Raw genomic sequence first — 12,500 nt, 5'->3', positions numbered from 1 at the left:
TGAATCTTGTTGTGTTTTCTTGTTTTTCCATTGTCACAAACATAGGTTGTCATCAGTTAAAACAGCATTCTTTTGATCCTCCTTCTGAAGTCAGCATATTTCCTTATGTTATCCATCTCCAAAAAGATTCTTCTCTTAACCTTTTTCCTCCTTGGGTCTTCCTATATAAGGTATGGTATAGTTCACATTTTTGATGAAAGAGTGTCCTGTCAGCACTAGACCTGCTTTTTAATTATTTCCAGTGGACCCTTTCCTGTATTGGCAATCACTGTTGTCTTGTAGCATTTTATATAAGGTATTCCAGTAACCTACCAGCCTGTGACTAAAGTGAGATCAATTTCCTATGTATTATTCATTAACACTCAAAAATTCTTTAAATTGTTTAATTTTAATAGGTAGATCATGATAAGTCAGTAATCTCTCTCTCTCTCTCTCTCTGTCTCTAGTTTTCTAAAGGTGGCAAATGATTTGTCAAAGAACTGAAACTACTACATCTGATGATGTGGAAAGTATTGACTCTAAGTATTGACCAGGCATCAGTAACAACTCTCGTTGTTATTACAATGGTTTTTGTTATACATTGTTAAAATCAGTACTGATGTTGTTCCATGTTTTTCTTAGTGAGTTCAGACATTTAAGCATTTGTTCAACCAGCCCAGCAAGCAGTTTCTTGACATTTCTTCCAATGTCTCATCTGCTCTTGGAAACTAAAGTTGCTCCCTTACCTTTTAGTTGTACACCTTCTCTGGACCTTCCTTGATGCAATAGGCATAGCTCACCTTAATGCTTCCAGATTCCTTATCTTGTATCAAGTATCAGTGATGCAATATTCCTCTCTTGTATCACGTATCAGTGATGCAATATTCCTATCTTGTATCACGTATCAGTGATGCAGTATTCCTATCTTGTATCAAGTATCAGTGATGCAATATTCCTTATCTTGTATCAAGTATCAGTGATGCAATATTCCTATCTTGTATCAAGTATCAGTGATGCAATATTCCTTATCTTGTATCAAGTATCAGTGATGCAATATTCCTTTATTTTTCCTGAAACAATATCTCTTCAAGATACACTCAGTATCCCACACTGTTAATCGAGGAGCAGCATATTAAGCAATAATTTTTATATTATCGTCAACCAGTGTAGTATACCTACATTTTTTGGTTACCCTCCCAAATTATCTTGGGACATGAATTACTAATATTTCATTTTCCTTTCTAAACTGCACTATAAACTGGTATGGCTGAAGTTCTAAGGACCATTTCTTAATTTTAGGGGGTGGTTTGATTTGTGATTATTAAACATGCTCTCTAAAAGTCTATGAAGAGTGATTTATGAGAGGTCTTCCCCAAAAAATTGTGTGTGTGTGTGTGTGTGTGTGTGTGTGTGTGTGTGTGTGTGTGTGTGTGTGTGTGTGTGTAGGTATATAGATAGATAGAAGGACAGTGAGCTTGACTGACTCATAGATATATAGATGTTCCAAGGCCACTGAGTCTAGCGACCATTCTGGCATTGCCAGTACCCTCCGTCAGACCACACCATCTTTCTTAAGGAGGGCCATACCTGTCAATCCCAGAGTAACTTTATGGATACCCATTCAGTCATCTAGTCTATGTTTAAAGGAAGATAGTGAGTCACACTGGTTAACATACAGGGGAAGGTTATTTCAGAGGTTTTAGAAGTGCTGGATTTTATGTGTGTGCATATGGGTCTACTTCACATCACCTAAATCTCATTTGAATGAGACCAAATCACCTAATTTTCAAAATACTGAAAACTCATTCAGACAAATGGTGTTCCATTTCTGGATGCAGCAATCCCACTTCCTTAATAGTGTGGCTCATCCAACACCTCTGCAAAATGATAAGACCATTGCCACCAGCAAAAGAATCCCTACAATGCAGGCAAACCTTCCACCACACACAAACGTGTCCCTCCACAGCATTGTGATGCAGGCAAGCTCCCACCAATGGGAGCTTGCACAGCACCAGATCCCATCATTACCCTTACATGGTAGTGAATCCCAGGCTACCACTGTGATTTCCCTATGAACTACAGTCACTCATGACTGTGGACCATGTGGACCACAGCACAGTGGTGTAAGATAGTATGTAAAGGTATAGTATGCCTTACCACATTTCTAAATGTAGCTATGTGGTAAGGTATACAGTATTTTAACAGGCTGTCTTAGATCATGGTACTGTGCAGCACTGTCAAGCTACACAGTGACACTGTCTATCCTAAGCACAGGGATACCTAGTAACCTATTATGTAATGGTGTACTAGGTGCTTCTGGACACCATTCAGATAAAAGGAAATGTATGCTGCTAGGAAGTAGTACAATTCATGTCTATGAATCATACTAGTCCACAGCAATGTGCTTAACATAGTGCATAACCTGCATTTATGCATCTGTGCACTGTGTTCAGAAATAAAGGGGCCCATATTATAAGTGCTTTACCGTATCATTAAATGCCATTAAATAAGTTATTTGTGGTGCTATACTTTAAACACTGCATTTATACAGGATCCATCTATGTATTTATTTAAATATTCAGTACTTAATTTCCTCTTTTTAACTGTGGAAAAGTTGTTTAATTTCATTAATTAATCATTGTGTGATCATAACAATATTCATTTGCTTTTTCATTTTTCAGAAGAAATTGGCATTTAAAATAGTCTACAGAGGCGGCTAACTTCAAAATGCCGATGCAAATGGAAAATAGGTACATGACTGCTGAATCATACACCAGTGCACTGTATGTACACATACACAAGTGCATGAAACAGGCCACAACAAACAAAATCAAGACGCTCTCTTCCAAAACAAGGAAGCCAATCTGGTGGTCCCTTACTGTAAACAAACTCTACAATAGAAGGAAGAAACTGTTGCAGAAATAGGAGAAGTTCCAAGACTGGAAAAACTCCTTTGTTAGCGACAGCAAAAAACTGAGATCCCTCATCAAATCCACTAAAGTTAGCTACGAAAACAGAATTGCAGCAAATACTAAAGAAAACCACAAGGCATTTTATAGTTATATCAAGAATCTACATGGCAATACTCCGATCTGCTCTGAGCTACAGCACAATGGCAACATATATACTGAGCCAACTGATATTGTCAACATACTGTCCGACAAGTTCAGGGCGAACTTTACCCCCCTTTCTTCCCCTAAAGGGCCTATCACAGTATCAGAGGAATGCCAAGTTCCTAATATCACTGCTGCACAGGTTAAAACCGCACTGTCCAAAGCCAATAATACAGCTTCCATGGGACCCGATAATATCCCTGGCTGTGTTCTACATGAATTACAAAGTGACCTGGCACCACACCTGAGTTCCCTGTTCAGTCACAGCCTCACTTCAGGCTTTGTTTCTACCAAATAGTGTGCCGCTACAGTCATCTCACTCCACAAAGGGGGAGCGACCACAGACCCTGGGAACAACTGCCCCATTAGCCTGACTAGACTGATATGTAAGGCTATGGAGCACACCATCATGGACCTTATAGACAGGGATATAGGGACTCTCTAAACTCTGGATCCCATACAGTTTGGATTTGTGAAAGGTAGATCATGCCTGCTGAACCTGATAGACTTCTTCGAGTCTGTCACCAGAGCTGTGGACGAAGGCAAGATAGTTCACACAGCCTACCTCGATCTTGCCAAGGCCTTTGACACCATCCCTCACTCAGGAATCATAGACAGACTCATTAAACTAGGCATAATCCCCTGTATCACAAGGTGGGATGCAAAGTGGCTCACTAATAGAACCCACACTGTGAAAGTAGCAGACTCCAAATCTGACCACCGACCAGTTACAAGTGGAGTCCCACAAGGATCAGTCCTGGATCCTCTCCTGTTTGGTATCTACTTCTCTGAAGTTCAAGCCAATACGGAGGGACTCTGGCTGACCAAGTTCACAGATGGTTGCAAACTGGGAGCCATTATTGACTCTCCAATCGATGTAGACATTCTAAAAAAGGCCTCACTGTGACAAATGACTGATGCCAGAACCATGGCGTTAAGCTCAATGCCAAAAAATGCATCATCATTCCCTTTGGGAAAAACTCGGTGCCCATGAACTACCACATCGACAGTAGCCCACTAAACACCGAAGGTGTGATAAGAGATCTGGGGACACAGGTTGACAGAAACCTCTCCTTTGATAACCACATTGCCACTGTGGTCAGAAAGTCCTTCTTTGTGGCACATCTCATTACAGAGGGTTTCTCATCCAAGAAGAAAGAGGTCATAATCCCTCTCTGCTCATCCCTCATTAAACCTATTATAGAATATAACTCCCCATTTGGCATGTACCTCACTAGACACCTACAAAAGGTTAGTGAGGTGCTCTGCTTGACGTGAATGGCCAGAACGAAAGGCCAGAAAAATATCTCACTTAGAGGATCCTCGGCCTTAAAAACATGCCCTATACGGCTAAACTCAAAAAACCCCAGCTATAGTCTGTCTCATATTGCCTACTTAGAGGCAATCTATGCTTGACCTACAAAGCCATGTCTGACCCAGAGCTGTTAGATATACTACATCTGAAGAAATCCCAATCCCTCTGTGCCACACACTCCAGGGACCTCAGCCTCATTACCACAATAAACAGAACATGCTGGAGGGACATCCTAACCCAGAGACTGCCCATGCTCTGGAACAGACTTCCCATTCACGTCAAGCAGAGCACCTCACTAACCCTCTTCAAGAGAAATGTTGACAAGTGGATGGGCAATAGAAAATTCACCCCGGGATCACTTCAGTGGCCCTGCTTGATACAGGCACTGGGAACTAATGTTGGGCAGCATGATGCCAGGGAACCTTTTTAGGCTAGGCTTATATAGGCTCCAGGGCTGTTGGCCTAGTACACATCTGTGAACCTACAATACATTTCTGCATATGACCATAACTTCTTCTCTTTAACAGTTGTTTCTTTTCATAAATTCCTACATATTGCTACATGAAGCACTGTGTTACTTTTCTGGTTATTTATTTGTGCCCAAAATTCAGAATATCAATAATTTAGCATAACATTTCTTTAACCCCCCCCCCACTTCATTGTGTCCCATCAGTTTATATGCTTTTTAAAATTTGTTAATCAGAATCATATAAGCCACCAGGCTGTCACTTGTTCAGCAGGGGGTTCCCAGCTTGCATATTGCACTGCACCCTGACCTCTTAATTTGTTATCCTTCAATCAAATGTAGTGGTTTTCTACTTTCATGTGGACTCATGTACAATCCCTAGTGCCAGTGTGTTACATACTCTCCTAATATAAACAGTGGTACTGTAACAAAATTAGTAGGTCAATACGGTGGCTCAGTGAAACAACTACCTGTCTCACAACTCTAAGCTCTTCAGTTCTGATCGCCAGGCTATGTGTATGGTGTTCTGCATGCCCACCCCCATAACTTCAAGTATTTCTCTGAATATTTCAGTTGGCTCCATCTTCTAAAAATATGCTGGTTGACTGAATTCTTTGATACGCAGCCCATGTATATTTATACCTTCTCTTAATTTCTCCAAGTCCTTTGGGTTTCTAATACCATGACAGGAATGAACCCCATTCCTAAGTCAAAGTATAATTAAAGTTCATGAAATTAGCATTGTTTCAATCTTTGATGTCAGCCAGAAGTGCTCTTCGCAGCACCCACAATGTGCCCAGTAATGACTCCTTTGCAATTTGTACCAGGTTACATGTATTGGTAACATATCTAAATACAACTGTAGATTCTTTTTTATAAGACCCGTTGCTCCTACTACTGTTGGAACTGTGTGGGTATCTTTCTTCCACATTGCTCTCATTTTTGCCTGCAGATCCTGATATTTTATGACTTTGTGTCTCTCTGTATGCAAGACACTGTAGTCACTGGGTGTGGTAATTTCAATGATCAATGCTGCTTTTGTCTTCTTTTCTTGGACCACTGTACCCATTTTTCTAGCATCTATCTTTTGAACTGTTCATAATGGGTGATCCCATGTGATGTAGACTTCATCATTTTCTATGATGCTTTGTGGCTCATGTCTCCAGTGTTTTTCAGCCACTTCAGCACAGTAATGTTTGCACAATCCTCAGTGCAACAGTGTTGCTACATTATTATGCCTTTCAGTATACAGTCCTTCTGCCATTAGTATGTCACAACCAGCAATGAGGTGTGCAGCTGTTTCCAATTCTGTTTTACAAAACCTATATTTGTCCTTTTCTCCCACATGTTCAATGGACTTTGTGAACTAACTTGTACGTAGCCCTCTATCTTGGACAGTTAATATTAACCTTTCATCTCTTGGTTTGAATTCGCCTCTCCTTAACCATTCCTGCTTTCGATCTTGATGAACATGAGGTTATTCCAGACATTTTCTATACTTGCAACTATATTTATCCATTTCCACATTTCTTGCCTTCTCATCTGGTCCTTTATCTTATAGTCTTGCTTTTGTTTTTGGCACATTCAGTTGCTGCCTGATTTTTATCTACTTCTGGTTTGATTTCCATTCCTGCTTGACCCAGATATGCTTCTGCTAGACTAAGCAGAGAAGTCATCTTAGATTTATTCTCCTCATGTTTCAAAACTTTCACTATCTTTGGTTCCTGTGAGGTCAGCAGATACGTGTGCAGCCCCGTGATTGCAGATCTATACATGTAGTCAATTTCAAGGAGGCCCATCCCTCCTTCGGAATGGGGAATGTATAATTTTGGTATGCACTGATTTTTATAAATCATTTGGTGAGCATGAAGCATCCTTCTTGCTTTCCTATCTAATCCATCCAACACATTTTGGGGCCAGTCAGTCACCCCAAAACTGTAAGTTAGGACAGGAAGAGCAAACTGATTAATAGCTTGAATTTTGTTCCTAGATGTCAACAATGTTTTCAGGAATAATTTTAGTCTTCTAAAATATTCCTTACTAAGTTTTATTCACATTTATTCATGTTTTATTGTTGATCCCTCATCAATTCCCAAATACTTATACATTCTCTCATGCTCAAGTTCTTTTATATCACATTCTTGTCCCAAACTGATGTTTTCTTGGTGCTGCAGTTTTCCCAGTTTAAAGGTGATTTTGCACATTCATCAAGACCAAATGACATTTTTATATTATCTGAAAAAGTTTTGACAACTTGCAGTTGTGCTTTCAGTTCCTCATATGATGAGCTATACAGTTTTAGGGTCTAATTCACAATGTCAAAAGCCGACAATATCGAAGCTGATATTGTCGGTACCACAGCATCGAAAGTGCAGAACATCGTGCAGGTAAACGGAAATCTCCATAGGGGGAGATTTCCGTTTACCTCAATGTAGTGCAGTCTTGGAGTTGGAATATTTAAGAAGGAAAGGTGTGGGGGTGCGGGGGTGCTTGCCCCCCTGCCTACGCTAGTTAGTTTTTATTTTTGTTTTTATTTTAAATGTTATTCAATGTTTTACTACATCGATCACTAGAGGTCAACCTTTAGTGATTCGATGTAGTAAGATTTCAATAACGTGATATAAACGCCAGTTTTAAATCATTGACAAAAAGAAGATGAGAAGTCTTCACACTTTGCTGTTTTCTAGGAGCCAAATTATAGCCATGGCCTAAGCTGTTACGTAGAGAGCTTAATGGGTTAAGGGCAAGGCAGAATAGCAGTGGTGACAAAGAATCAACCTGGAATACCCTCTTTGAATTTTTATCCCTGAGATAATAATTTCTCTTTTATCGTGGTTTAATTGCAAAGTGGTCTGCCACTGTTTCATAGCTGCTGTATTGTAGTTGATCAGTGTAGGATATATCTTATACATTGCACTCTTTTATCCATGAATGTGGGATACTGTCAAATGCTTTTTTGTAGTCAATCCATGCCATACTTCTGATGTTTATACCTTCCGTAGTGGTCCCAGTCATGTATGAAAAGGGCTCAGGATAGACTGGCATACCTACCCTGTCAGCAGATGAATAAAAAAATGTAAAAATACTTAGAGGCAAAGCTGCTGGTTAACATGATTTTACTTAAAACTGAATTTTACAGAAAGCACATGCCAGGACATACGTGTAATTCAAACAAACAAACATGCAGAAGGTAGGCTTGGTCATTCATCATCTGGGTGCAATTTTAGAAAAGATGCCATAAAATTAGATAACATATTCTGCTTTTAAACAAATTAAAATATATAGTCTTCTTCTTCTTCTTTCAGCTTCTCCCATTAGAGGTCGCCACAGCGGATCACCTGTTTCCATTTCTTCCTGTCCTCTGCATCTTGCTCTGTCACACCAACCACCTGCATGTCCTCTCTAACCACATCCATAAACCTTAACTTAGGTCCTCCTCTTTTCCTGTTACCTGGTAGCTTCATCCTCAGCATCTTTTTCCCAATATATGCAGCATCCCTCCTCAGCACATGTCCAAACCAATGCAATCTTGCCTCTCTGGCTTTGTCTCCAAACCTTCCAACCTGGGCTAACCCTCTAATATACTTATTCCTAATTCTGTCCACCCTTGTCACACCCAGTGCACATCTTAGCATCTTTAACTCTGCATGTCCAGCTCTGACTCCTGCCTTTTTGTCAGTGCCATTGTCTCCAACCCATATAACATAGCTGGTCTCACTACGCTCTTGTAGACCTTCCCTTTCACTCTTACTGGTACTCGTCTGTCACAAATCACACCTGACACTCTTCTCCACCCACTCCATCCTGCCTGTACTCTCTTAAGCACCTCTGTTTCACACTCACAATTACTCTGAACTGTTGATCCCAAGTATTTAAACTCATCCACTTTCGCCACCTCTACTCCCTGCATCCTCACCATTCCTCTATCCTCCCTCTCATTCACACACATATATTCTTAGGCCTGCTGACCTTCATTCCTCTTCTCTCTAGAGCATATCTCCATCTCTCCAGGGTCTCCTCCACCTGTTCCCTACTCTCACTACAGATCACAATGTCATCTGCAAACATCATAGTCCACGGGGACTCCTGTCTGATCTTGTAGTAAATATATTTATTTATACTACAGAAGTATTTTGGAAATTGATTCCAGTAGTGCAGCAAATGATACCTTTGTGTAAACGTGCTATACAACTGAGGAGAAAAAAAGTGTTGCATGTTCAAACTAGACAAATGTAAAACCAGAGAAGAGTGATTTTATATGATGAAAATTGGATACAATGCAGATGTTATTCCAAAAGATGTTACATAATGCAGGTCATCACCCTAAACCAAATATAAAACTATTGCTTGCTCTGTCAGAATGCAGGTCATTACTTTTAATCAACTAGAACTGCATTGCATGCTTTCTTCAGATGTTACAAGTGCACTTGTACTATTTAGCTGAAAGCAATGTTAACAGTATTGCAAACTGCAACCTTTTCTTTACATCTTTTTGATATCAGAAGTTTAAGTTGTTTTGTTAAAAAAATGATTTAAGTCTTCTTTAGCAGAGCCTGTCTAAATAAAGATCAAGCCAAGATTTTTTCTGGATCATTCATGTCACTGGAGGGGTTTTCAACACTGAACAAAGAGGTATTGACTGAAACAAATAATTGGCATTGGCTATCACACTTTACTGCAGATACACAGCAAAAGTTTAATTCTGATGTTTCAACAAAGGTTATGTCATTAAGTAACAGAAAAGCTTTTTAGAAACATGCACCATTATGAATTGTTTCAAAAGTCAGACAGTCTCCCAGAATTCTTTTGCCTACTGACATTTTTTTGCTCATCTTAATGTAGGTTTATAGTGACATACATATGCCACCTTTTTGCCATCCCATTAATCTTATTTCATAGTTTTTCTAAGCCATGGGTTCTGATGCCGTATCATAGTGAACCTCATACAAATGAAAGAAAAGTGCTTGCACCTTCCCCTGATATCAAATACATGCAGAATGACCTCACTTCTAACTTTCAAACACACTCCGTGCGCGCGCGCACACACACACGCACACATACACACACACACACACACACACACACACACACACACACACACACACACTTGAAATAACCAAGATTTGGCTTAATGCAGTATTCCTTTTGCTGTTGATTTGCAGTCAGATATGAATATTTGTTGAGTCTTTTCCTTCTGCAGTTTAGCTGATCTCATATAAAAACAATACAAAACTTGCCTTAATCTAACATAAAAGTAAAACAAATATTTAATGGTTTACATTCAAAAAGATGTTTACAAACTTGATTGCATCTCCTCTGAAACAGGACCTGAGGGTCTGGCATTTTCAAGGACGCTGCCCTCATTTTTTAAGGAATGACGTTCTACTTTATTGTCTTTAAGATATGCAGCATTTCAAATACAAGATGCAAGATATAAACTTATGTTGAAAAATAAGATAATTTAACAGTGTGGTTATCTTTGTAGTTAAAAAGATGTCCCCTCTCCTACCATGAAAATTAAAAATGGTGATGTGGGTAATGTTTTTACTGAATAATATGCTGTTCCTCTGTCTTTTTTCTTTTACAGACTTTGACATTAGACAAGCTCAGGTTATTACAATATCGACTGGCACCAAATGTATAAATGGGGAGTACCTCAGTGACCAGGGACTTGTATTAAATGACTGTCATGCCGAGATTATTGCACGGAGAGCACTTGTTAGATACCTTTACTCACAGCTGGAGCTACATTTAAGGTAAGATATAGGAACTCTATTACAGGTTGAGATACAGTGACAATCACATATAAGAAATGAACACCAGTTTTACTGGATAGCCAGAAAATAGTTCTGTCAGTAGTGCAGTTTTGCTGTATGTGGTATCCTAACAATCATTACCATTTAACCTACACTTATTTTACTTAAATCTCATAACTAGTGCTCTTAAAATGCTAGTCACAATATATCTGGGGCTTTATTTGGTTGTTCTTCATGTATTCATATGTTTAAAAAGTATGAAATGAAGAGTTTTCAGGTACTAATGCAGACTGCAATGTGTTTTGTTTGCTTTGGATTAATAATCCATTCCAAACAAAGTTTTTTTTGATCACTATAGAACTATGTTGGAAGTAGAATGTTATCTGATGGCATCAGTGGAAGGAGAAACCTCCTGAGATCCCCAGCCTCAGTGACAAAATAGCATAATGAAAGTCCCGGACTGTGTGTGACTCAGTGTTACTATGGGCTCTGTGTATTCAGCACATAGGTTCATAGGTTAGTACTAGGCTAACTGCCCTTGCGAGCCATTTTAAGCCTAGCCAATTATCCCCTGTGAGATTCAAACCCTGCACCTTGTGTTTGTAAGGCAAACACCTGAACCATTAGGCCACCTTCCCAACCCATCCACCCTCCCAACATGCATACACATGCTAACAAGCACACAAACCCAGTGATGCTATTGTGCTGCTATCATAACCCAGTAGGTTTATTTGCATGTTATCTAAAAGACTGAGTTTTATTTTTTTTTTTTGCCCAAGCATGTTGGGATCTGAATCCTGCCAGTAGAGAATGGTCTTGTTCATGTGTTTTATATCCATTTAATTTCTTTCAGTATATGCATATGTTAAGAGTGTCCATAATGTTTAGGGCAGATGCTGTTTAACAATGTTTTTTGTCTTTAAACACACTATGCCAGCCAATGGAAATGTCCAGCAAAGTTTTCACAGTTCCCTACTTTTTTCATTATATTGTTTAGCTATATAACAGTTCCACCAGTTTAGACAAAGGTTAGGGTCACAGGGAACAGGAGCTTACCCTGGCATTCACTATGTACAAGACAGAGGAGCTAATCTTGAACAGGGTACCAGTCCCTCACAGGAAACAAAACACTCACTGTCTCACTCTGACTCAACACATGAGACAAGATCACTATTTCAATATATAGAACTACAGATTAGGTAATATGTTTACAAATTACTAGACAGTTAATTCAGTCTTGCATTTGCTACTATAGCCTTGATAGTCAAAGTCTTCAAAAGCTTTCATTATATGTGGAGGAGTTCTAATAGCATCATTCAGGGACAGCTCATGGTACTGTCTGAACCTTTAAAATAAAATTGTTTTAAAACAATTTTTCTATTTGTTTTAATTTAAAAATAGCTGACTTTCATATTTTATAATTCAGAACTCAACACAACTGAAAGAAATCTGGTTTCTGTTTTAAAAAAATCAGCTTAAATGACTGAGCTGTTTTTTAAAGAGATCAGTGATTAGAAGTATACCCCCAATAGGGAATAAGGAAATTGCACATTATTAGAGTTGGCACTTCAGCGGCTGTTGGCTGGGCTGCCAGATGAAGCAGATCTTTCCCATTGGCTCAGGCTGCATCAGCAGCCTACTGCCTAAGGCAGCCTAAATGAAAGTGAAAAAACATGAGTTGTGGATGGACACAGAGAATATTTTTTAATTAAATAATAAGTCCGGTCTGCTTTTTGACCTTTTATTAACTGACTTGTGTTCTTTGTTGAATATTTCCACTAGCAACATACTATTTTCTTTCATACATATATTTAAAAATGTGTGTGTGCATGCGTGTGTGTGTGTGTGTGTGTGTGTGTGTGTGTGTGTGT

The 12,500-nt window shown here is 39.1% G+C and overlaps 1 protein-coding gene across 1 annotated transcript in view; it reads left to right on the top strand.

The window, feature by feature from the left end:
• Positions 1–12,500, top strand: part of ADARB2 (adenosine deaminase RNA specific B2 (inactive)) — a 976,728-nt gene that overhangs the window by 644,046 nt on the left and 320,182 nt on the right. Inside the window, exon 4 of the mRNA XM_044064698.1 lies at positions 10,461–10,629. Within this exon, the coding sequence (XP_043920633.1) occupies positions 10,461–10,629 (169 nt within the window). The remainder of the gene's footprint in view (positions 1–10,460; positions 10,630–12,500) is intronic.

This window comes from Protopterus annectens, chromosome 3.part0 (genome assembly GCF_019279795.1).
Source record: "Protopterus annectens isolate FY-2018-M chromosome 3.part0, PAN1.0, whole genome shotgun sequence".
Taxonomy (NCBI): domain Eukaryota; kingdom Metazoa; phylum Chordata; order Ceratodontiformes; family Protopteridae; genus Protopterus; species Protopterus annectens.
This window is presented reverse-complemented; position numbering and strand designations above follow the sequence as displayed.